We start from the raw sequence: 27,975 nt of genomic DNA on the forward strand, positions 1-27,975 counted from the left end.
TCCCACGCGGGAACTCAATAGTTCATGTACACCATGGAATATTATGCAGCCTTAAAAAGTTGGAGACTTTACCTCTTTTATGTTTACATGGATGGAGCTGGAACAAATCCTACTTAAATCCTACTTAGTAAAGTATCTCAAGAATGGAAGAAAAAGTATCCAATGTACTCAGTACTATTATGAAACTAGTTAACAATTACTCACACGTTCATATGAAAGATAAATCATAACCTAGTCCAGGATGAAGGAAGAAAGAGGAGAGGAATGGGAGGGGAGGAGGGAGGTCTGATGGAGGGAGGGTACAAGGTATTGCAAGGGTGCACATCTAATCTATTAAGTATAGAGTATTATGATAATTAAGAAAATGAGGTGAAGGATACATTAACTAGTTAGATATAAGCATTCCAAATTGTTTATCAAATCAGCACATTGTACCCCATAAATGCATTAATGTATACATGATCTATGTGTTTATGACTTAATAAAAATAAATAAATAAATAAAACAAACATCCCCTACTGGTAACTTCAATTTCCTTACTCCCTGAATAATTTTCCCCTCAATTCTCTCCCTGGTAGAACTAGGGCTGCCCTGTCCCCTGAGGGGTCAGCACTTGCTCTTGATGGGGGAGCTCATCACTGGGACTGCACTGTCTCTAGTTCTGTATGACGAAAGACTTGACTAAGGAGTGTTAGGCTGGTTAATAATGTACATAGTATGTATTTATATGCTGAGCTGGCTCTAAGCATACCCAATGATGCATTTGTTAATAACACTCTGGTGATTTTAAGAGACTCTTTCCTATTTGAGGACTGAAGGGTTTCAATGATTCCTTTTAGCTCAGAAATTCTGTGAATAATCTTTCAATAATTAGCTCAGTCCCTGCCAATGTTCATCATATACAGTCATGTATGTATCGTAAATATTATAGGCATGTACTTTTGTTTAAAAGTGAGTACTATTGGCAGTAATTAAACAGATAAACAGATATAATTCACGAGCTCTTGTTGACACTTTCATGCTTAAAGCCTCAATATATATCATAAACCTCCATTTATTATATCTGATAATGCTTCAGTATAAATGTCTGATAAATGAAATTTATATTCAGACTAGATCTTAGATTCCTCATCATTTAGGGATGCAGATCTGAGCACCAGAAAGGAAAGGAGAATGCCCCACGGACATTGTGGGGTTTTATGGCAGAGCAAGGAAAAAGCCAGCTCATGTGGTTTGCAAATTCAGGAACTTCCCGCACAAAGTGCCAGGAGTAGCGTCAGGTGCACTGATCCCCTCTGCTTAGCCGGGTCACCTTTAGCAGTGATCAGCCTCAGCTATTTATTCCCCTGTGCCTATCAAATACTATCATTTCTATATATGTCATGATACAAAAAGCTTTTGGGAGCCACTATTTTCCTCTTTATTCTCCAATACTTATAATGTGCAATGTCAAGGGATCGAGTGTTTTGCTCAAGATAATACAATGTAGGGAACAATCTGAATTAGTCACTGGTTTAATCATACCCAAAGGGCAACTCCTTTGAGTATGTTTGTGTTCTATTTCCTATCAGCCAGAGACAAAATGTGACAACTTTTCCTGCCTGTTTGGGTGATTAGACTATGGGCCTTCCAATCCAGCTGGCAGCTGATAAGGAATCGAAACAGCACCATTCTAAAGAAGAGGGAAATGATATTTTAATTCTAACAGTCAGGAGGAAAGAAGACAGCCCTGCGCGTTTTGAGGATGGTGTAAATGATGCAAAGTAGTGACTGTTTTATTGCTGACCTGAAAGGTTCCCGAATGTAGTGGAAGAGAGAAAAGCAGTTAATAATCCCACATATGCATTCACACAATAAGTAACTTTTTAAGTAATTAACATATAATCCTCATTCAAGAACACATCTGTTGAAATTGATAATAATTTGGCCATGCCTGAGGGAAAAACAATGTAAATTTGTAGTCAAATCTGCTAATTATTCTTCCTTCTAAAACCCTGTCTTCCCTTCAGCTTAAAATATAAGAACCTTGATCGCCTGATCCACAGTCTTCACACCAAATATCTTTCAGTCTCATAAAAATACAAAGATTTCCCCATTAGAATGTAAGAGTTCATACTGCTTTTCTTCACTAGAAAAATAGAAACAAAAAATGCTGAGGTACCACATCAGCAGTTAGCATGTTGTCAGAAAACAATGAAAACTGATTGAGATTAAACAAAACTAGGTGGCTGTGACTTGTAGAAGGGCTGAATAGAAAAGCTCCAACAGCATCAGCAGGCTCTGGGTCAGCCTCGACTCTTCTGTGCTGGCTACATTCTCAGACAGCCTCTCCCTGTGATCAGGAAATGGACATAACCACTTCTTGTCGTATTCTTCCGGATTCCCTTGCACAGTAGAAAAGTGAACTCCTTGACCAATATTCCCAGGATCAAAAGAAAAATACAAAACCTAATTTGACTTGCTTCAGTAACAGGTCAAACCTAGCACCAGTCCTCATGTCCAGGAAAAGGCACCATTCTAATGACCTCAGAGAAAAGTTATGAGTTCCAATGCTAGGGCTCTATGAACTAAAAATAGGAAGGAATGGGCCCCAGAAGGAAATCAAGAAATGGTTACTAACAGGAAGAAAGAAGGCTGAGGAGCAAAAAGGAAAAGATGTCCTATTTCCTACCAGTCACTCAGTGACTCACCCAGAGCAACTTCCAGTTCCACACGCTCCCTTCAGGGAAGGGCCGTAGAGAGGTGTACCAGTTCTTACCTCTTATACCAGTGGTTCTCAAGCTTCCTAATGCCTCCTAATGCCGTGACCCTTTAATACAGTTCCTCATGTTGTAGTGACCCCCAACCATAAAATTATTTTTGTTGCTACTTCATAACTGTAACTTTGCTACTGTTATGAATCTTCATGTAAATATCTGATACGCAGGATGTACTTTCATTGTTACAAAGGGGTCACGACCCACAGGTTGAGAACCGCTGTCTTATGCCATATTTTTATTCTACGTTTTCTGTGTTTTCGTACATTTGGATACACAAATACCACTGTGTTACAATTGCTTGCAATAATCAGTAAAGTAACAGGCAATACAGGTTTATAGCTCAGGAACACGAAGCCATACCACATAGCCAAGGTGGGTAGTAGGCTTTTGAAAACAGAGGTTGTTATCTGTATACTGGGAGATGTTCGCAAAATCACCTCGTATCCTTCTCAAAATGTATCCCCATCATTAAGTGATACATGACTATAACTAGGTTCCTGTTCATACTCAAAACATTTGTCTTCCTTACAACCCTCTCAAGAGAAGATTTACCCCCATGTGACCTATGTTCCACAGAAAGTTTTGACATTCTCCAAGCTTGCTAATGCTGGTATCCACATACAGGACAACTCCAATGTTACATAAAACCCTTTCTCAAAATCTGACCTCCTGCCTGGTCTAGACTATGTAACTGACTGCCTCAATTGTCCTTTCTAAGCCTCAGTTTGCTCATGCATAGAATGTGGACAGTAATTCTGCCTTCTTGACAGAGAACTTGTATGGCTTAAATAAAACATGTTCTGTGAAGTTCTCAGCACAGTGCCTGATATACAGGTGATCACTACATAGCAGTGATTACAATTTTCATATGAGTGGGCTTAAACGTAAATGGCCATATTTTTTAAATTGCATGAATATTGCTTCAACATTCTCTGGTTAAAAAAACACTTTATATTAAATAATTTTAATCTGCTGGACCAAACCATTGCCATCACTAATCTCATACTCAAACACATATCCAAAGAGAAACCAGATAGAGAGCACTCATTCTTTAAGCAGGATCCTTATTTACTAGCTCTTCATATTTTCAGTAAATCTTAAAATCCTTCTCCACATGATATAAATACCTAAAGGTAAATTCTAAGGGAAAGAAAATAAATTAGAAATTACTGAGTTCTTACTATATGCTAAATAGTTGACATAGGTTATTTCCCTTAATCCTCAAAACTGTTTTATTTTCTTCAAAAAGAATTTGCTAAACAGCACTTCTACGTTAAACTTTAAGACACAGAAGTGACGGGGACAGGTTGCCTGCCTTCCCAGGCCAGTGAGGGAAACATATTAAACAAACTACCAAGTATGGTGTAGTGGGATAAATGCTAACACAGAAAGTTACGTGCAGGGAATCGAGTAAGAGAGAAAATAGATTGTGTTGAGGAGATAAAACTCAAACTTTGTTTTGAAAGACAAGCAAATTTCAATAAAAATAAGCAGAAATATTTTTTTGTTCAAAGTAAGGACATAACTAAGAATTTGCTATGTGCTAGCACTGCATCAAGCTCTTTATTTAATCCTCATCTCATTTCTATAACCTGTGATGAAACAGGTTCAGAGACACTGAAGTAACCTCCATGGTGACACTACAGGCAGGTACTAAAGTCCAGCTTGGAATCCAGGTAGACTCCTCTAAACCCTCATTCACTTAACCATGGAACTATTTCACAGCAGACCTAGGGAACTGTAAGTAGTTTTTATTTTGACCAATGTACAGAATGTGTTGGGGGGAGAAACGAAATAAGGATAGAGAGGTAGGTGGAACCTAGATGAAGAAAGGTCTTTTGTATCATGCTAAGATACTAATTCCATCCTGAAAGTAATATACTAGAGGGATGCATGGGAGGATCTTAGGTACAGAGTCACAGGGAGATAGAAAGATAGATACCTCGTGAAAATAACCACTTATGTGCAAGGCTGTGCCCTAAGCACTTATACTCCATTTAAGGCTGACTCCCAGTGGAGGTAGACACAATTATTATTCCTGCCTGTAAAAGTGAAGTACAGAGAAAAGACTAAGTGACAAGTGAATAGCCCCAAATGGCACAGCTAGCTAAGTAGAAGAGCCGGGCAGCTACCAAAGCAATTCAGCTCCAGATGATATAACTTTGACTGTGCTTCAGGTGGCCATGGGAGATCACCGGCTCTGGACATGTCCTGGATGGACAGAAAAGAAGCCAGCCTAAACAAGACAAGAATGACAATGTCTGCCATAAAGTCAATGTTATTTCTTCCATATTCTTTAGGCAAGAAAGTAAAACTGAGAGAAGTGAAGAGACTGTCTTAGATCATACAATATGTGCCAGGTTTGAAATTTGATCCCAAGAGTGTCAGATACAAAAGCCCTTATATTTACAATGCTTGAGGATATATCTTGCTAATTCAATTTCTATAAAACTATTATAAATTACAATTCTCTTCACAGTGGCTTCAAAGAAAATAAAATACCTAGGAATATACCTAACAAAAGAGGTGAATGACCTCTACAGAAAGAATTATGAAATCCTAAGAAAGGAAATAGCAGAAGACATCAACAAATGGAAGAACATACCATGATCCTGTGCTTGAAAGAGTCAACATTGTTAAAATGTCTATATTTGCCAAAGCAATATATAGATTCAATGCAATTTTAATGGGGATTAAAATACCAACAACATAGTTGGAAGAAATGGAAAAAAATAGTTCTTCATTTCGTATGGAACCATCAAAAAACTACAACAGCCAAGGCAATTTTTAGTAATAAAAACAAATCTGGAGGCATCACTCTACCAGACTTTAGACTATATTTCAAGTCCTCATGATCAAAACAGCATGGTATTGGCACCATGAAAAATAGAGATATAGACATATGGGACTGAATAAAAAAACAAGAGATGAAACCAGTCTCACTTGCCATTTGATTTTTGATGAACCAAACCAAAGCATACATTGGGGAAGAGAATCCCTATTCAATAAATGGTGCTGGAAGAACTGGATATCCACATGTAAAAAAGACTGAAAGTGGACCTGCACCTTTTACCACTTGCAAAAATTGACTCGAGATGGATAAAAGATTTAAATCTAAAACATGAAACAATAAAAATCCTAGAAGGAAGTGTGGGGAAAACTCTTGGAGATGCCAGGATTTTATAAAGAAGATTTCAGCAGCCATCACCAAAACAAGAAAAATAAACAACAGGACTTATTTAAACTGAAAACCTTTTGAACAGCTAAGAATACAACAATTAAAGCAAACAATCTTCAGAATGGGAAAAGATATTTGAAATGCAAATCTTACAAAGGGTGGATAACTATAATCTATAGAGAACTCAAGTAATCAACATAAAAAGAGCAAACAATCCCATCTCTCACTTGGCAAGAGACATGAATGGAACCTTCTCTGATGAAGAAAGATGATGGATAACAAACACATGAAAAAATGCTCATTGCACCAATCATCAGATAAATGCAAATCAAAACCACCCTGAGATATCACCGAACCCCAGTAAGATCAGCTCACATCACAAAGTCCAAGAGTTGCAGATACTAACATGGGTGTGGAGAGAGGGGAACAATTTGACACTGTTGGTGGGAATGTAAACAAATACAGCCTCTATGGAAAGAAGTATAGAGAATCCTTAAGGAACTCAAATTAGACCTCCCATTTGATCCTGAAATCCCATTACTAGGCATCTCCCAAGAAGAAAAATGATCATTTTATCATAAAGACATTTTGCACTAGTTTATTTATCACAGCTCAACTTACAATCACCAAGATGTGGAAACAATCTAAATGCCCATCAACCCCGGAATGGATTAACAAACAGTTGTATATGTACACCATGGAAAACTATTCATCCATAAAAAAGATGGTGATGTCACATCTTCTGTATTAACCTGGGTGGCACTGAAACACATTCTTCTTAGAAAAGTATCACGAGAATGGAAAAGCAAATATCCAATGTTCTCAATGCTAATATGAAGCCAGTAGACCATCTGATACACGCCCACGTAAGAGAAAAAGTTCTATTCAAGTTGGGAGGAGAAAGAATGAGGGAGGAGGGGGGAGAAAGAGAGGAGGAAGAGAAGGGATTGGTGTGCTCCCACTCAATGGGCACAATGTAAAGCTATATGGCACACCTCTTGGGTGTGGGACACAAGAGATACTCTACCTTACAGATCCAAATATTATAACCTAGTTGCTTGTACTCTACCATGAATCTGAAATTAAAAAAGAAAAAGAATCTAAAACTAGAAAAAAAAATGATTATAAATTCTAAATCGTATGAGTCTACAATAATGAAGTTTTATTCTCTGTATATACAGCGTTCAGGTATAATCTCACTAAGTGATGTGCTTAAGTGTGTCAGAAAATTATCCATAAATTGCCATGTTTCCCTATCCTGGAAGATGGATGGGGTTTTGTCTGTCAATTGACTGTAACGAGCCCAGAGCATGTCACTATTTAAAGTTGATAAGTATAATCACGGTGAGCAGATCATTATGAAAATCATTATGTCTGCTCTCTTATGAATTGTTTTTAATATGAAATTGATCTTGAAATGCAACAAAAGCAAATGCGATAGACTTTTTTTCTTTTCCCTTCCATTCCCTCGTATCTTGATATAATTTCAGGATTAATGAATGCTACTCATTTCTATGCAATATGTGACTTCACGGTGAAATTCTATCGGAAAAGAGGAAATGTTCTACTGTAGAAAGAATGAGACATTTTCAACTGCTCCTATATGAATTCTAGCCATCTTTCTGCTTGATAAATGCTACAATATTGTGTTCTACCTAAAGCCAGACCTGTGTTGCTCAACATAACAAAGAAAACCATGGAAATCACTGTTTCTTATTTTAAGAGTGCCCTGCCTCCTCCAGAAATCTCCAATTTGTATTTAGGGGATTAAAGAATGTGCCACATTATTTTATTATTGAGTTAAAACTATCCTGATGGTTTCAGAGATGCTGGTATAGTTACTAGGTAGATACATATAGCTGTTGAACGCTTGAAATGTGGCTAGTCTGAACTGTGCAAACCTGTTTCTCCTTATCTTTGTTAAGGCAGCATGTGAACCATCTAAAATCACTTGCATGGTTTATGTTATATTTCAAATGGACAGTGCTGTTTTAGAACCACTAATCTCAAAGCATGCACCTGCTTATTTTTTGTTGTTGTTGTTGTTGTTGTTGGGGATTCACTGAGGGTACAAAGAACAAAGTTACACTGATTGCATTTGTTAGGTAAAGTCCCTCTTATAATTGTGACCCATCCCCAAGAGGTGATATATGCTTGTGCATTTTGCTTTGTTAAACATAAAACAAGTCCTCATCCAAGAAATTCATTACAATTTACCTTTTTTTCCCTACAAATAAAATCTTCAAAGAGATAATGAAACTAAAGACATCAACAGTTTCCTTATCTGTGAAACAAAGAGATCTAGACTCCAAAGATCATTTCCTAGCTTTAAACAGTCTCGGAGTCTGAGTCCAAACCATTTTCCTATCATATCTAGTGGCTTCTACAAAAACAGACTATGTTTTAAAGGGATATGAAGAATTCCTCCCTCATCTATATATATATAGATGAATTCTAGCCATCTTATATATATATATATATCTACTTATTTAAGCAAATATTAACTTTATGAAATTTTAATATTCTACCCACAAGAAAATATATATTAAGTTAGTTCATTATTCCTAACACAAACCTAATATAGTTAAAGTAGATTTGAATAAATACTTGAAGTTTTGGCTTATCCCTGTCTGGTGCCTTTTAGAATATGCCACATTAAAAAAAAAAAAAAAAGGTTGTCATCTCCAAATGAGTAGGGTGATATAAGAACACAATGCAAAACAACCAACACATAATTTCTTTCTCCGTTGCAAGTTTAAAAATGGCAAATACATCAAGTTTGGAAGAAATAATCACTAACAACAGGAAGGGAGCTGTCATACTAACAAGCGGGAATCAGTTCTCTAAGTAATAGAATTTTGAAACGTTCAGGGCTCAGGTGGAGCTATTCTACTATGTCACCAGCATTTCTACTGAAGATATATTTAATGACTCTGAGTCCTTTACACTACTTTGAGGTGACCCATAAAGCAGTTTTTCAGTTTTCCTTAAAACTAGCAGCATCAGAAGCTTAGATTAAAAAAGAAAAGTGAACTGTCTTTAATTTGATTGAAGCCAGAGAGAAGTGGTGATGACATGGTGGAAAGAAATGAGTTCACTCAACTAAGAAACATCTTTAAGCACTGGATAGTCCCAGTCTTTCTTATTTGTAGGCCTATAAATGATCTTCCTAGAAAAGTTTATTTTGCATAAATTATGCCTCTGATTTAATTCATGCAGAATTTTATTTACAGCATCAGTGTAGCAGAGAGTGTTGGTGTTTACCCCACATCTTCCTGGGCACACAGATATCCTGCTCTGTTGTTAGGTGTGGCCATCGTTTGACTTCAGTATGAGCCAAAGTGACGGGTGCCACTCTCAGGTCTGGCCCACGTAAACCTCCCATACATGACCTCCTCTGCTGGTGGTGATGCGGATTCTGACAACCAAGAAGCCTTGCCTGAAAAATGCAATTAATGTAACGTGGATCTTTGTACCCTCAATGAATACCCACCCTCCCCCCCCCCAAAAAAAAAAGAGGTCAGAGCTTGAAGACAGAAAGTGTCTACATTCCTGAGTTACCATGTGGAGCACAACCCTACCCACCACCAACTCCTAGTGAGAAATAAATAACAATGTATTGTGTTAGAACCCCTGAAGTTTAGGAGCCTATCATTTACTTACCGTATGCAAGCAGTGTCACCTGTGCTGTTTGTTTGACTTCAGCTGTTTTCTCAGCTGAAGCTGAGGATGGGAAGAAATTTGAAAAAACCATAATATCTATTAACAAATAAGGAAATGGGAACAAGGAGTTATATAACTGGCTCCTTTACAAAGGTGTAATGCACGTAAATTGGTAAGTAAACGACTATCTGTAAATGGGAAGAGTAGGTGAAAACAGTACAGATGGATGCTGAATTCAGTGTGATTGAGTTGGAAGACGGCTACATGTTAAGGACTAGGCATTGGGCAATCATCAACAGAATAGAGAAAACCCTGCCATGACCATATCTAATTTTATTCCAGAAAGGCAACAGAGTGGCATGCATACAGCTGAAATAAAGAAACAAAAACAAAACCAGCTCAGCACTTGTAGCTCAGTGGTTAGGGTGCTGGCCACATATACCGAGGTTGGTGGGTTCAAATCTAGCCACCTGGCCCTGGCCTGCTAAAAATACAATGACAACTGCACTAAAGAAAATAGCTGGGTGTTATGGCGGGTGGGAGCCTGTAGTCCCTGCTACTTGGGAGGCTGAGGCAAGAGAATCGCTTAAGCCCAAGAGTTTGAGGTTGCTGTGAGCTGTGATGATGCCACAGGTGACATAGTGAAGGAGGGAGGGAGGGAGGGAAGAGAGGAAGGAAGGGAGGGAGGGAGGGAGGGAAGGGAAGGAAGGAGGGAAGGAGAGAAGAAAAAAAAACATATATATATCAATGTGTTTGGGATAGGATTAGGCAGAAATGTTAAAGCAGGCAAGTATGAACCACAACGCATTCTATGGATCAGTCCTACTTAAGCCTTCCTCCAGTTTCTGACTGAGAAAGGACAGTTGTTAGCACTGCCTTCAAATTAAGTTGACCTTTTTATCACATTATTTGTACATATTTTTCCATTTATCCTTTGTTGCCTTAATAAATACCTGAGTCAAGTGAAGCCTCTAAAATATTAATATGTATCTGAACCAGGTGGATCCCTCAACAGTATTTGACCTTGACCTAAGCTAGTTTTCATAACATGATAGCCATTAAAAGGAAACAAATCTGCTTAAGCTAACCTTGCCTTAAAATATGACCTTGCCTTAAAATATGACACCCAACCAGATACTATAGTTCTTTGGTTCTACTTAAGGTGAATATCCTGCACACAACCTGAGCTTATATGAGCATATCAAGCCTGGCTGGCTGGCATTTTAGAATAATACCAGTTGTTAGACACTGTGAATATGTTTCAAATAACTGCTCCCAAAACAGATCATAATCCAGCAGATAACCTACAAATTGACTACAACATCTTTCGATAATGTTGTATAAAGAAAGTGTCTTTATCCACTGAGAATTGCTACTTAGAAAAGGGAAGCCCTTATTCTGATTGCTAAGTCAGTGTTTGGTGTCCTGCTTTAAAATAACACTGAATGATATATATTATATGGCTCTGTTACTCTCATGAGTCATTTACAGTGTGATAATTACCAATAACACACATCTATGTAACTCACCAAAGTGCAACTTCAAAATGCATTCAAAAGAAGCAGCACTAAAGGTCAGATTTCCATTCCCTCTGAGACACAAGCTGTTATTAACATGTTTCCTTTAAGCCCCTAAGGATGTAGTTACTGTTTACTGGGCTACAACTTTAAAAGGTAAGCATTGACTTCGGTAAGAGATGAAAAGTGCATTAAGTTCACCCCAGAGGCTCTTTTTGCCCACTAGAAAAGCGCTTGAAGGAAAATAATATTAAAGGCCAGAGCAAGACTACATCAAGGTCTACCTAGTTAGGCTAAAAGAACACAACCAATACATTGTATCTAATGCCACCTAAGTCTGCTCCCTTGCCCCAATATTGGTAAACTGTTGCTGGTTTCAAGGCTGTAATAGAACGTCTATGGCTACAGGTAGTTGATGAAAATAAACGACCTTTGATAACTTAGACTAGAAAATCAGTTTCACTTTCTAATTGCAGACATATTTTTCAAAGGAAGCATCATCGAAACTTTAAGTATAATAAACTTTCCAGAGTCTTTCTTTTCTTAGAATTAAATCAGCATTATAAAGTATCCATCCCCATTCAGGACTATAACAAATACACCCACATCTAAATTTAGTACCAGTGTTTGTTGCTAAGCAATTGTATGACACAGAGTTTGCAAAACAATTTTAAGTTATTCACATACTGCTTAACACTGCAACTAATACTCATGGTAACATTAACTACCCATCTACTTTTAAAAAAATATTAAAATTGCATCAAAAATAGTACTTCTGAGGGTGGAATAGTAAGGGTGAGAGAAAGCCTTTACCATTTATCTTCTCCAGCCCTCAGGAGGGAATGGTAGTGAAATGATTGCTTGAAGTTTCTTTGTTTGTCCACCCAAGTCATAGCTTTTGCCCTTATGAGGAGTGGCTGCTTGGCAAGTCTGATGAAGATTGGTTCATGTTTGCCAGAGACCCTGACTCCATTATGGCAGAAGCCACACTCAGGCATAGTGAGATCCCCAGACCTTCCCATCTCTGCATCTTCAGCAGAGTGAATATCCAACAAGGTCTCTGCCTCTGTCCTCCACCTGCAGCAGGGAAGTAAGGAGAGGCCAGCCCTAGAGTGGAGACTGATTATCTCAGAGAGCCCAAAATAAAGACAGACTGTAATTCAGATACTGCCACACATCTGCTCTATATTGATTCAGACCTCTAGGGGTAGAGAGGAAACGATGACACCTCAAACCTCCAAAAAGCGATGGTAGGGTAACATTCCACCTTTATGGAACAAAGTGACCCTGAGCTTATCTACAGTTGAGAGTTTAATACCTATAGAGAAATCCACTCCATACTATACCAGGCCACACAGTGGAATATGGGTCTGAGTCTGATGAGTGTTTCCCATCAGCCACAGTTGGGCCAGGACACATATGAAGAGACAGTGTTTTACTTAATGGGCCATGTTCTGGCAGTATCTTAGAGCATGAAGGGCGGAGTTCCTCATTTCATTTTCCTCTACTATCTTTATAGTAAGGTGGTCCAGCCCTGAGGAAGTTAGGTTAGGGGATATAGTGATTAAATATAACACATACGTTCTAAAAAAACATCCTTAATATAATCACTGCATTAAACAGGACAGAAAGAACTATGAAATGTATAAATGTCTGTGTATATATATTTATAAGCATATGTATTTTATACATTTATATATATATATAACATATATTTATATATAATGTTTATGAAGTAGGTTTATAGGTTATAACCTTTGTAGGTTATAAATGAGATGTCAGCTGCATCATGAAATCAGAAAAATGTTAAGGAGGGAGATTTCAATAGATTTATAATTGTGCTTATGATAAAAATGATAATTTCTAATATCTATTGAGCAACTCCTACGTTCTAGACACTATGCTAAGTATTAGACGTGTCAACTCATTTAGTTCTCACCATTACATGAAGTAAGCACCTTTAGAAACTGAGGTTGAGAGAAATAAAATTACATGTTGAGGTATGTGCTTTTATATACTCACCTTTCACAGGTGGAGAATACTGTTTAGAGGAATTTAACTACTTGCCCAATGTTACACTGCTAGTAAATAGAAGTACCATAATCTGAGTCCGACATGCCTTCATCTAAAGCCTATGCAGTCAGTGACTGTTATAGAATTCTCTTTTATCAGCAACAACCTCCAGTTTTCTCTTTTATCAGCAATACCCTCCAGTTTTCCAACCTAATTGGGAATTGGGTATTCTGTGGCCCACTCAGAAGGAGGCTATCTAAATTTTTACATTATTTGAACCTTAGGAAAAGAAGGGAAGTGATTTTAATTAAAAAAAAAAAAAACTGTTAAAAAAAAAAGAAGGGACGTGAACACTTCTTGGCTTCCCGTTTCCATTGCTAGATTAGGTCCCTTTCCTCCAGCAAAGTCCTTTCCTCCCTGAGGCTTATGCTGCCCCTTGCGCCCGTCTGTCTCTCTCCACTGCAACCCTCACATGTACTGAAGCACCTCTTCCCCGTCATACTTTTCAGTGATTTCAGAATCAACCCTTATCTCCTCACTCTTCAGTATGACTTATATTCTATTGAGAAAATATAAGTTATCATACTATTTCATCTGTTTTCCATCAAATCTAAAATCTCTAAACTTCTATTTTCTAGTACAATATTCCAGTGGAGAGATGAACTTAGTTTATTAACCTAAGGCAGATTTCTGGATGCAGAAAGAAATAATTGTACTTGACAGACTTGTTGACGGGCTGCTAAAACAGAAAAATTAAGGAAAACACTTAGATTTTTTTTTAATCTGAGCAACCTGGTAAATAGTGAGCCCATTGTTCAGGACAGGAAAGATGTAGAACAGGGCAGTCTACTTTGTGGAAAAGAAATCAAGGGTTCTGTTTGGTGGTGCTAAGGCTGAGACACGTGCTAGAGATCTAACTGGATATTTTTAAGGTTTATGCAATTCTGGAGACATTGGACAAAATGTTGGGGCTGAAAATAACAGTTGTCATAGTCACTAGTATATAGATGATGTTTAAAGCCATTGTGTTTAGACAAGACTACCCAAGACAGAGGCAACACAACATTTAGTGATTACAGGGAAGGGTATCCATCAAAGAATCAGAGGAGCTGTCAGAAATGGATGGAAACCCAAGAGAGTATGAGACTCATTTCGGACACAAAATGTTTCAAGAATAAAAGATTAATGGATGGTTTCAAATGTTGCAGGGAGGTTGAGTTACATTCAGACTAACGTCTGACCATTGGACTCCCTTTATCTTTTTCCAATTGGCTAACCAGAGCCTAGCACAGTGCCTGATTCACAGTAGGTAAACAATAAACAGGTTTTGAATGTTATTTGTAATCCATGCTGATTGCCTTGATTTATAAACTGATTTATTCCATTGTGAAAACAAATTTTAATGTGATTATGGGTGGTCTTTCTAAGAAGAGGAAAAGCTTAAATTATAGAACTAAAGAGAATGAGGCAAGTATGTTCCCATGCTCTTCCCGTTTGGGGACTAATTCAGGTTCTCGTGGACAGAAACATAGCTGAGTGCTGGATCATAACATATCTCAAGAAAAGGGATAAAGGAGTTATAATGGGCTATTGGGCCAATGTATCAGTAAAAAGCAACTCATAGACTTTTTCTTTTATAAATTTGGGTAATGTGAACTGCAGAATGGAGTTATTTAGTAAAACGTCACTTGCATTAGCCTTTCTTCAAAAGGTGAACTATAGGAAAAAGCATTTTTCACCCAAGGAGCTGGCAGCTCTTGTTTTATTTAATAATATGTATTTAGTAACTTGTTATGTTTCCCCTGTTGCCTTGACTGCCCAGCTTGGTAAGGGTCTCCCAGCTCTAAACCTAGTCCATATTAGGATGCCTAAAAAGTGAATGAGTCTAAAAGAGACCAAATACAAAAGGTATTGCAATGTATGCTATGCTAAAAAAGAAGCCACACTTGGGTTGCTTACTGCCTCTCAAATTCGGCGAAAGAATTTGATTATTTTTGATATAATGATATTCAGCATCTGCAGAATTTTGTATGTGCAACATTGAACTAGATGGTTCACTGATGATTTTCCAAAACATTAAAATATTTACTACATATATAATAATTTAATTCATAATTTTATTTTTTATTTTTTAGAATGATGATCTAAGTTTCATAGTAATTAAAACCTCAAGTTACAAGAGCAGGGTTGTTTTGTGTCAAATCAACTGGTCAATTCTCATTTTGCATCAATACATGTTTACAGAACACCCATGATCTACAAGGTTGTATGTCAGTAGCAAAGGCTGATATATAAATAGCTAAGCTTTGCAAGATAGGATATCATGAATACTGCAAGCATAATTGAGAGGAGAAATAATTTATTCTAATTCAAAAGATAAAGGAAAAATGTAATTTGACCTGGACTGTGTGGGATGAATTTGATTTCAATCAGAAGAAGAAGAGTATAAAAGAAAGCATGCCAGTATAATAACTGACCTGAAGGACAGAGAAGGGGTCAGGGAATCATTTGGCCAGGCCTGCTGTGAGAAATGGTTACTCAACTCTCAAGTGTGACTGCTAAGGTAATGGGAAGAGACAGTATCACAAGAAATGAGGCTCAACATATCCAGATGGGGCCATATGTCACAAGGCCTGAGCACCTTGCTAATGAGTTTAAATTTTATTCAAAAGAAATTAGTTTTTTTGGAGCTCCAGTGGCACAATCGGTTAGCGCGCGGTACTTATACAGAAATTAGTTTTTTTATAGTATAGTCTGAGGTCTGGTAGCATGATTCCTCCTGCTTTGTTTTTATTTCTGAGTAATGTCTTGGCTATTTGAGGTTTTTTTCTGATTCCATATAAAACAAAGTATTAATTTTTTTTTTGAGATCTTTAATGTATGACAGTGGAGCTTTAATAGGGATTGCATTAAAATTGTATGTTGCTTTGGGTAGTATGGACATTTTAACAATGTTGATTCTTCCCAGCCATGAGTGTAGTATGTTTTTCCATTTGTTAACATCTTCAGTTGTTTCTTTTCTAAGAGTTTCATAGTTCTCTTTATAGAGATCTTTCACATCCTTTGTTAGATAAACTCGCAAATATTTCATCTTCTTTGTCACTACTGTGAATGGAATAGGGTCCTTGACTGTTTTCTCAGCTTGACTATTGTTGGTATATATAAAGGCTACCAATTTATGAGTGTTGATTTTGCAACCTGAGATGCTGCTGTATTCCTTGATCGCTTCTAAGAGTTTTATAGTAGAATCCCTGGTGTTTTCCAGATATAAATTGGGGTATATGTACACCATGGAATATTACGCAGCCTTAAAGAAAGATGGAGATTTTACCTCTTTCATGTTTACATGGATGGAGCTGGAACATATTCTTCTTAGCAAAGTAGCTCAAGAGTGGAAGAAAAACTATCCAATGTACTCAGCCCTACTATGAAACTAATTTATAGCTTTCATATGAAAGCTATAACCCAATTATAACCTAAGAATATGGGGAAAGGGGAAAGGGAGGGGAGGGGAGGGGGAGGCTGGGTGGAGGGAGGGTAATTGGTGGGACCACACTTATGGTGCATCTTATAAGGGTACATGCGAAACTTATTAAATGTAGAATATAAATGTCTTAACACAATAACTAAGAAAATACCAGGAACCAGTTTGATGAAAATATTTCAAATTGTATATAAAAGCAGTGTATGGTACTTCATGATTGCATTAATGTACACAGCTATGATTTAATAAAAAAAAATTAAAGATCAAAATTATGTCAAAATAAACATGACCTTCAAAAAAAAAAGAAATTTCTTTTTTAAAGTGAAAAATAATATAATAATAAAGACCTTTAGGTCTACACATATTTAAGCACACCATCGTAGTTCTAGATATTCTTGACAAACTACTTCTTTTCACTATGTGCTAAAATTTGTATCCTGTGATCAGAGCACTCTGTGATAACTGAACTAGGGACTTTTGCCACCCACATGCATATCAGCCTTTTTGTTTATAATTTGACCACACATAGTATAATAGTGTGGTCACAACACTACAGCCTTCTAAAGCATCTAAAGAAATTTAAAAGTCATATTGCTTACAATATTTTCTTTTTTTTTTTTTTTTTGTAGAGACAGAGTCTCACTGTACCGCCCTCCGGTAGAGTGCCGTGGCGTCACACGGCTCACAGCAACCTCTAACTCTTGGGCTTACGCGATTCTCTTGCCTCAGCCTCCTGAGTAGCTGGGATTACAGGCGCCCGCCACAACGCCCGGCTATTTTTTTGTTGCAGTTTGGCCGGGGCTGGTTTTGAACCCGCCACCCTCGGCATATGGGGCCAGCGCCCTACTCACTGAGCCACAGGCGCCGCCCGCTTACAATATTTTCAATATGACTCCAAAGAGAATCTTAAATACTACCAGTGGCACACCCTTTCCCATCAGTCTCTACAGATGTAAAATTTTAGGTGGCTCTTAATTACTAAAAACATAGTAAACATTTGCTACAAGGATTCTTCTTATTAAGTCTAATCCTGAGCCACCTGAGCTTGTAGGTGGCTACAAGCTACCTACTTTCTAACTTAATGAATCGATCAGATGTGAGATGCAGTTTCAAATCCTTTCTTGAACTGTTAGGAAATTGCTGCATAACCAGACACGCACTCTTAGAAATACACTCACAATCCTTCCCCGTTTTTCAATATGAATATATTACTACAAATGGACTCAGCCATAATTGAGTCAAACCATTCTATAATGTCAGTCCAGCTTACCCATCATCTTTCTTTCCATCGTTTTGTCTATACCCCAAAGGCAGAATTTTAGATTGGTACCTTCCTGAATTCTTCCTCATTACATTAACCACGTTTCAAAACTATGGCTAGGGTGTTGTAAGTACTTTTGCCAACGGCTTCCTACTGTTCTTGCTATTTGTTTCAAAATCCCCAAATTTCATCTTCTCTGATTCACAGCCTGGTAGTTTATAAATTTCATTATCTCCGGCGATACGTTACTGCAGCCGCTCACCTTCCTCCTATTCCCCCTCCCTCTTCCTCTCATATTGCCTGTGACCCTCCGAAAAAACCATTGCACATGTTAGCTACCAATTTCACTTATTTAATTCAGGATTTTGTTGACATCTTTGATATGAGCTGTCACATTCATTGTCCATATCAAACCTTCTCCAGTCTTCTGTTTCTGGCTTTCTGTGTTTTCCTGTTATACAGTTTATCCGGCACCTCATCAAACAGAAATGTCCAAGAAGCAGCCCTTTTACACATGTGCTCAATGCAAACATGCTCATGAAGAATGACTTCACAGCACTACAGTCTTCCAGAGCACCTTCAAATAAAGATTTACATATGTTCCTGGGATTTCTGCCATGCACTGAACTTTATTGTAACGATTTCCTTAGAGAGCCAGTCATCCATTCATTAGCCAGGGGACATGAAAGTTACTTTGCCTGTCTCCCTTTGGGAGCAGTGGTTTCTCAAGCTGGGATTAAGGCTTAGGTGAGGTTTGCACTCTGATATCCCAGGCAGACTTTTGCTTTCTTGTAAAATCTGCTAGAGACAAAAGTGCATACTCAATAGCAAGGGATCTTTGCGTGTTTACTCATCAGGAAACATCTGAGCCCTGTGCTATGCTCTGCCCTGTGCTAAATATTAATTACAGAGATGCATAAGCTGTGGCCCATAGAAAACACACAAGCAAGCAGACAACTGTAGTTTGAGATGATAGGGGCTAAGTGTGGGGAGGGCACAAACCATTAGGTGACAGTGTTTGCCTTTGTTAGGTAAAGTCCCTATTGTAGTTGGGTCCTGAAACCAGGAGGTGTGCCATATACCCTTCCATTGTGCCCCTTAGATGGGAGCACCCCGATCCCAGGAAGGGCATCTGAGGGGCATACAGGAGGGAAGCCCACATAGCCTGAGAAGGGAGAAGCTAGGAGAAGGGACCTTACATCACCACAGACTATAAAGTCATTAAGAAGGTCTCCTGAGATTTGAAAATAAATGCTGAGCAAGGAAAGATTAATTAATCTATTTCTTTACACAACAGCAGGTCATCGAGGAAGCACTAGGAGTCTGAAACCACTCAGTATCTCCTGACATGCTAGAGGGGGTTGAGCAAGCACCTTGCATTAGCTTTATTTTTTTTTTCATTTTTATTTATTTATTTATTATTAATATTAAATCATAGCTGTGTACATCAATGCGATCATGGGGCACCATACACTGGTTTTATAAACAGTTTGACACATTTTCATCACACTGGTTAACATAGCCTTCCTGGCATTTTCTTAGTTATTGTGTTAAGACAATTATATTCTACATTTACTAAGTTTCGCATGTACCCTTGTAAGATGCACTGTAGGTGTAACCCCACCAATCACCCTCCCTCTGCCCATCCTCCCCCCTTCCTCCCCTCCCTTTCCCCCTTCCCCCTATTCTTAGGTTATAACTGGGTTATAGCTTTTGTATATACCCAAAAGACCAAAAATCACATTATAACAAAGATATTTGTACCAGAATGTTTATTGCAGCCCAATTCATAATTGCTAAGTCATGGAAAAAGCCCAAGTGCCCATTGATCCATGAATGGATTAATAAATTGTGGTATATGTACACCAGGGAATGTTATGCAGCCTTAAAGAAAGATGGAGACTTTACCGCTTTCTTGCACTAGCTTTCAAATAGTCTCCAAAGCGACTGTGCCTCGGGTGGAGATGGTGAACAGATAGGGAAGTCATGAGCCCATAAACCCCCCAGATAACACATTTATTCTAATTTCTCATTTAAATAATTCTGAGTAAAATTGTTTCAAGGCTTCCTGTATCTTTCATTTAATGGTGAAGATGAGATTACAAAGCAAACATTTTGCTAATTCCTAATAGAAGTTGGAGGGCAAGAGCAGGAGATGCTTTTTCTTCCATTTGTCTGATTTCCCTCAGAGCAATCGCTCTTTGGCCTCTTGGCCCACCTGCTCCTCCTTTCCTGAATGTTGGTGAGTGGGAGAGAGAAACTGGACACTTGGGCATGCGTAGCTCAGCCCTTCCCTCAGCCACTAGGGACCAACCTGCCTGCAGGAAACACACATTCTGGGCTTTTTCACCTGCTGTAAAATGTCAGAGGAAGACTTGCTTACATGGAGATGCTCCATAGGTTGCCTTGGTTCACCTAAGATTGGCTGCACAAGCCTAATTTGGGGGTTAAATACTATGATCGCTTTTACTGTCCCCTCCACATGCCATGTTCTCTAGCATAATCTTTGTAAGTTTTGATGTTGACATTTTGGTCACTAGAATTTTATGTCCTTATCTGATTCTCCGTTGATTCCGAACATAGGTGAAATAAACAAAGGTACTATTTCTAGGCACTCTTTAAACCACGATAGCTCTCACAATATGTTAATACATTGCCTCAAGTTTCTGATACTGCACTACAGAGGATCTGACCCTCAACCCCTCAAACAAACAGAATTCCAGTCCACAAAGAGAGAAATATGGAAATGACCCAAAGAAACAGAAAGGAGATGGGAGGAGAGATTAATATGAGAATCATCTGTTCCTATGTGCCAGACATCCTTTTACCCTTAGGATCTATGATGCATCTGAGAAAGCTGGTGAGAAAACTTTGTACGTTAACTCATTCTAATAGACAGTAGACATGGCCAACTTCACAAGCATGTGACCAGGGCAGTTGCACAAGGACCCTGCTGGAGCAGTGGGCAATTTGGTGGGAATGAAGAGGCAGGGAGCCATACTTGGGGTCAGCAGAAGACAGCTGAGACTCCATCCTGAGAGCCAGGAAGGTGCTGGGAGGTGGGGCCACACCTGAGCTAAGGCCCCCAAACACGCAGAGCCTGTTCCTTTGTCTTACTGAACTTTCCGTACAAGAAATATTCAAATATGAAATTACTAAGAGCTTCAAGATGGTGACCACAGAATATTAAATTTCATGCAAGGGTCTAGTAGGTGAACATGACATGAAAAGCTGGGGCAGGGCACACACATGCTCTGGTGTTTCCGGGAACAGCGTGGTGGTACCAACACCTGCACTGAGTTGGCAGCACCCTCCTACATTCTGCAGGTGATCCAGAGAACAGGTACAGAGACTGCAAACCCAGTGACAGTCTTCCCATCTGCTGTGGATTGGGATGGAGGGATAGAGGGAAGGGGTATTATTGACTCAACTTCCCTGCCCCAGGTCATGGTACCTGGGTAATAGAAGCCGGGAACCCCAAAGTTGGTGGGCCACATGAGGATGGCAGGATGGGCCGGAAGCACCCAGGAGGATCAGCATTCACCTCAAGACTATCCCCATGTTTAAGGGAGCGACATTAAATAGCAAATACAGAACATCATGGAGAAAGAGACTGGGGAAGGGGAAACTCTTCGTGTTTTAGGACCTTTAGACGGCAGGTCTTTCCTGCTGTTGAACCAGGAGCCCACACTTGTGTTTTTCTCAGGGCTCTGCAAAGCACATAGCCAGTTTTGCCAGTAGATTCCTATTATTTGAAACCAAAGGAATCGTAATACATATGCTTTTTGCATGGCTCTGTATTTGCAGAAAGTCTTTATAAGTCTCTTTAACATGAGATAATGTCACTTTGTAAACTGTTCAAGGGCTGTAAGCATTTGTTCAAATTCTTTTCCAACATTGAATAGTGAAACCCCAGGGACCTTGTCTAGCTTGGGTTTTGCTCTTTCAATGCCCAGAACTATGTTCTAGACACAGAATTCACACTCACGGTGTGTTCATAAAATAAATGTCAATATGATCAGTCATTAAGACAAGAATGCTTTCAAGGATCACCGCATCTTATCCAGAGCTAACGATGGATAAAAAAGAAGGCTTAGTCTATCAGCTACGTATTGACAATGGCCTAGTGAAAGCCTGCTTTCCCTTGCAGCATTAATGTGGGGCTGGGGAAGCAGATAAACACTCTTATGCAGATAAGCCTAACCCTCATGTTAGGTTATGAAAAATCTGATTTGAAACTGTTTGCAGGCATTTTGTCCATTTAACCTCAGATGCGAAAATATTTAGCAACACATATTGCACAGTTTCAAAGGCACTTCAGTCTATATATCAAATATGTGAACAAAAATAATTATCTATCATTATTGTACTCTCTCTTCCCTTTATATTCCTTTCAGTTTCTAGTTGCGGGGGTGGGGGGAGCAATTAAAAGATGATCAGTCAAGAAAGAAGAGGCAGAGTGGCACCTGTGGCTAAGGAGTAGGGCACTGGCCCCATATACTGGAGGTGGTGGGTTCAAACCTGGCCCCAGCCAAAAACTGCTAGGAAGGAAGGAAGGAAGGAGGGAGGGAGGGAGGGAAGGAAGGAAGGAAGGAAGGGGAACCGAGGATGGGAAAAGGGAAGGAAAAGATAAAAGAAAAATAGAAGGGAAGGGAGAAGGAAAAGGGAGAGAAAAATTAAAAGCAGTTCTACTGGTTGGGTTAAATCCGATTCAACTACATCTCATTCAAGATTTATCTGCAGAATAAAATAACAGCATCAATCTCCCATGGTTATGGTGGAAACTAAATGAGATAACATATATGAATGCACCCAGCAAAGTGTCTTGCACATACTTGGTGACAGTTATTGAAACAAATATGTATTTCTTGATCCATTTGAAGAAAAAAACTCCTAAATGGGCATTAGTCACTTGGAAAGCCATCAGAGAGAATTCACACCAATTAGTATTGTTTTAAAATGGCTACCTTGTGTCACACTTGTCAACAAAAGCAGTCCTATTTATTTCTACTCAGATTTAGTGAAGTTTATGACTATCACCGTGTCTATAAAAGTTTTTCTATATTTAACACTTAGAAAAAAAGAATTAGTTCAGCTTCTCTGGTTATCCTTGCCCGATTCTCACTCTAAATGTCTCAATGATGGGTGATAAAGTTTACCTGTAAAATGTACACCCCAAAACTGAGTCACAGATTTGGGTTCCTCAGGCAGAAGGCTCAGGTTCAGGCCAGCCATGAACTGCCACCTTCCTCCTCCTCCTCTTTCTTAGAACGCTAGTAATGCTGCCTTTAATTTGTACAGCATTTTGTAGCTTAAAACACATCGTTGCATGTCCCTTAGTAATTCTTTGCAAAAATATCATTCAATAAACAGGGAAAGTGATAGGGACCAAATTTTAATATGTAAAAATATGAAAGTTATAACTCACCAGCAATGAAAGCAAATCTAAGCCCAGGCTGTATGAGCTCCTTGAGCAAATTCTTCAACTATACCACAATGTCTTACTAAGCAGGGTTGATGAAACACAGGATTCCCCCTAATGTGTTGAGGTCAACAGAACTGATTGTGAGAATCACTTTATGAAAATATTTATCCCTAATTCATAACTTTCAAGGGAACCTACGTTTCCCATCAGAGTCTGTGAATGCCAGGAACATTATCTGAACTCCTATTTTTCACCATTGGACTTTTAAAATTCCACAGAGGTGAAGCCATCACTTATCACAATGGCAAGAGGGGACTTGGCAGACACAAACTCACTGAACAGGGCAGTTAATATCATTTTACAAGGTAACATAATTCTGAAGAAATGCATTAAAATCAAATTCCTATGTTGCTCCTCAGAGTTAGAGCATGAGCAGGTAGGTACCAGCAGGAGGCTTGATAATCCATTGAGCTGCATTTGGTTTGGAAATATCCTCAGCCTTTTCATAAAAGCTGAGCACAAGTTCATGTGCCTCATGTAACTTTAAAAAAACAAACACCCAAATATTCATGTATAAATTCCCATCGGAAAATATACAAAATAATACAGAATTTACAGCAACAAATGAATGTTCTGTTTCCACATACCCAAGGGTAATACAGTGAATAGTTTGTATGCTTTCAGTCTTTGCACAGTTACATAAGTATGTATATGGATATTTTTTCAGCTTAGATATGCAATAATGCCATATGTTATATTGTCCAGTAACTTGATTTTCTTTTTCTTTTTCTCAAAAACATGTCTTGAGGATCTGTGTGCATGCTCGTGTGTACACACACCAGCTTATAGTTTCAAACCACTGCATTCTATCCCTTCACATGAATGGGCCAAAATATACTTAATCGTTCTATTACTGATGGATGTTGTTGTTGTTTCCAGTTTTCAGTGACTACATGCAATGTTTCAGAAACGTTACTCTATGTATATGTTTCTCTCTCCATGAGCTTGTGCTTTTCTGGAATGTATCTCAAGAAGTAACATGGATGGAATCAAGGGAATGCTGACTTCAGACATCGATAGGTGTCAGATTGCTGTACACAAAGAGTTTCATCATTTACAGTCACATGCATGTATGACGCTGTCTCTTCACCCCACCCCTCCCAAAATGGAATAAAATCGATCTTTTAAAATTCTGCCCAAACCAACGCATAGATGTGGGAGCTTGGTCTTTAAAAGTTATTTCTTTCTCATTACATGAACTGTTTTATATCTGGGTTCTCTATTCTGCTCCATTAGTCTAGGTCTGTTTTTGTGCCAATACCATGATGTTTTGGTTACTATAGACTTGGGGTATAGTTTGAAATCTGTTAATGTGATGCCTCCGGATTCATTCTGTTTGCTTAAGATTGCTTTGGCTATTTGGGTTCCTTTCTGGTTCCAAATGAAACCCTCATAAGCCAGAAGGAGGAATTTTAACTTTATTCTAAATGTAGAGGGTATCCAGAACACTGACTTCTGAATTGCTCAGCTACTCCCAAACACAATGTTTCCTAACCAGTGAGCTACCTGAAGTGTGGACAGTAACGATGTCCAACTTATGCCCTGAGCAAAGCCCACAGAAAAGAAAAGCCCACACCAGCAGTTAGAGTCTGCCTCCCAAACTCAGGCCAAGAGACAGAGCTGAGCAGACATCCAGTCCCGCAGCCATGCCCCTGACTCACTTCCTCACCATTTTCTTTATTAAAATGCTAAACACAAAGTATTTTTCTTTTTCTCTGCTGTCAGTGGCCCTTTCCAGCTGATAAAACAGGAACAGGGACTTTGTTCATGTTCGGGCACTAGAGTGGCCAAAAGGGTCTGCTGCAGCAGCACCAGCAGCCCAGGCAGGGCAGCAAGCTCACCTCTGCAGATGGTCCCATTGCCCACGTAGCCCGGCTTGCAGGTGCAGCTGTGTCCCTGGACAGTGTTGGTGCAGATGGCGTTCCCGTCACAGTTGTGCTGCCCGTTGCCACATTCATCATGCTCTGTTTGCAGGGTGAAAGAGAAAGAGAGATACCTTTTCTTAAATTGGAATCACTGGTTGAGGAAAGTTAGCTGGAACTCATCACATAAGAATGACAGTGACAACCATGTATCCAGACCTTACTAGGTACCTGGTAATTTCTGCTGAAATCTAAATTCTGAAAGATGGGTGTTATTATTCCACTTTGCAGAGGAATCAAACAACTTACGTAAGAAGTCACATGATTGATAACTGCTGTTCTAAGGTCATTGTTTCTTTCACTTTCTAAAAAGGTTTTCAAGAGGCTCCAGGGCAATTGGTATCTACTGACGGTGATTGCGCACCCCCTTCTCTTGGAAATATTTGACACCTCTGAGGGTATTTTGGGCTGTCATGGCTGAGGACAGGAAGGGCCACTGGAACCTAGTTGGTAGAGGTCAGGGATGATGCTAAGTTTCTTACACAGTGTAAGAAAGCCAAAGCAAAGAATTAACTGGCACAAAATGTCAGCAGCAACATCGCTGGGAAAACTTCCTCTAAAGTTTAAAAGAAAAGGAAACAAACCCATATATCTGATTCCATGGCTTCTGTAGAACAAAAGGAATAAATATGAAGACGCAGGCCCATGAATGTAGCCTAACAAAGAGCATTTACCAGAAATATTTCAAAGGAGTAGCTCTAGCCATAGGCACACTGGTGAGCACAGGGACAGAAAAGGGATGTGTTCACTCTGGAGACTCTAAGCACCCTCAGCAGTTTAACACGAATTTTCCACATACTCCACTTTCATAGGTTTCAGAATCTAACCTTGGGGTTGTTGCCTGATGTACAGTGATATGTTTATGTTAATGAAAGTTCTAATTACTGCAGAAAATGGAAGGAAATGGATCTAAACCCACAAAGCAGATAGAAATATTTCAAGTTAGAAACCAAGATTTCATAAATAACTATGATTTCCTCTCATAATCGGGATTATTTCATAATCAGGATACTTGCAGACTTGTCCAAATGACCACAAATGAGCAATATGGGAAGTTCAAGCCCTTTAATCCTTTTAACATCTGCTAGTATAACTTCTTAGACATTCTCACAAGAAAAATCAAGTAGAGGCATTTAACTCATAAAAGGTTGTAAAACATGAGTGGAAATCTTAGCTAGAAACCTTGAAGAAATAACACTAATTGGAACAAAACTAAAAACTCAATATAGTTTGTTAAGTGAACTGTTAAATCAATGTTCCAATCAATGGAAATTGTATTCATCTCCATTAATTTTTATTTCAAACTTCCTTATAGTACTTAGCAATGAGAAAGTTTAAATCCTGGAAAATGGAGATATTTTAGTCACACACACACACACGACACACACAACTGAGGTAAAGCACAAATATACATCTGACTCTTGATTTAACACCTTGGATGTTCCAAGACAATTTTTCTTTAGGACTTAAAACCAACCCAGACTGTCAGTGAGAAATGTGTATAGGTTAGCAAATAGTGGGGGAAAAAAGAGAAGATTTATGAGGACACAATTCTAGTCCATGCCAAAGTCATCTCCACCACACTCCAGACAGAGTGTAACTCTGTGGATGTCTAATCAAATTTAAAAACCTATCAAGCACCTAGTATGTACAGGTGCAATACCAGATGATGTTAGGAACACAAAAAAAGTCCAAAAGTATGGACTTAGACTCCTGGAATTTTCAGTCTCCTTATTTAAATACATTTCCTATGTACTCAATCTTGATATGAGGACAATTAATGACAATTAAGGTTATGGGGGGGGAAGCAGAAAGAGGGATGGAGAGAGGAGGGTGGGGCCTTAGTGTGTGTCACATTTTATGGGGGCAAGACATGATTGCAAGAGGGACTTTACCTAACAATTGCAATCAGTGTAACTGGCTTATTGTACCCTCAATGAATCCCCAACAATAAAAAAAATAAAATAAAAAAAAATAAATACATTTCATAAATAATTATTATGGTCTTTATTGGGAATTCAAAGTTGAGTAGATATGGTCTCTCCTCACATGAACATTTTAATAGGGTAACTAACCGGAAAACAAAAGAGAAGTGATAAGAGTTATAAGGAGTTGACCTTATATTTTATCATGAAAACAGAACATATTTTAGAGTGAAAGGGTGCTCCACCAATGATTAAAATGGGATAACAGGCATAACTCAGAATGACCTTGGCAAGCCACCACATGTGCTCATGCTAGATAAACAGAACAAAGATAAACTGGACTGAAAATACGTTGGAGAGAAGAAATTCCTTTTAACAGGGAGAAAAGTCTCACAAGAGGTAATATTTGAACTGGTCTTTCAAGAGTGGTCATGGTTTTCTCAACTAGAGTTGCTCATGAAGGGCACCTTAGGCAAAAAGAACAGCGTAGAGAAAGGGATGGTTTTGTGCAACATTCCAAAAGTGTTAAAACCAACCCAGAGAGGCAGGGGTGAAAACTCAAATGTTTGCAGAACAGTGAGGAGGCCACCTCATGGCAGGGGTGAAAACTCAATACGCTTGAAGTACACCCCTTTCTCTGATGAGGTGGCCTCCTCACTGTTCTGCAAACGTATGCGTTCACCCCTGCCTCTCTAGTTTTTCGGGTGTTCCCCTAACCCAAAATACTCCACCAATGTATTAAAATAGTCAGTATACCTGCCTTCTTGC

At 38.7% G+C, this 27,975-nt stretch overlaps 1 protein-coding gene across 3 annotated transcripts in view; it reads right to left on the reverse strand.

Annotated features, from left to right (window-relative positions):
• Positions 1–27,975, reverse strand: part of NELL1 (neural EGFL like 1) — a 950,583-nt gene that overhangs the window by 303,066 nt on the left and 619,542 nt on the right. For all 3 annotated transcript variants that reach the window (XM_053561806.1, XM_053561805.1, XM_053561807.1), the window contains one exon: positions 25,202–25,324. In XM_053561806.1, the coding sequence (XP_053417781.1) occupies positions 25,202–25,324 (123 nt within the window). The remainder of the gene's footprint in view (positions 1–25,201; positions 25,325–27,975) is intronic.

This window comes from Nycticebus coucang, chromosome 14 (genome assembly GCF_027406575.1).
Source record: "Nycticebus coucang isolate mNycCou1 chromosome 14, mNycCou1.pri, whole genome shotgun sequence".
Classification (NCBI taxonomy): Eukaryota; Metazoa; Chordata; class Mammalia; order Primates; family Lorisidae; genus Nycticebus; species Nycticebus coucang.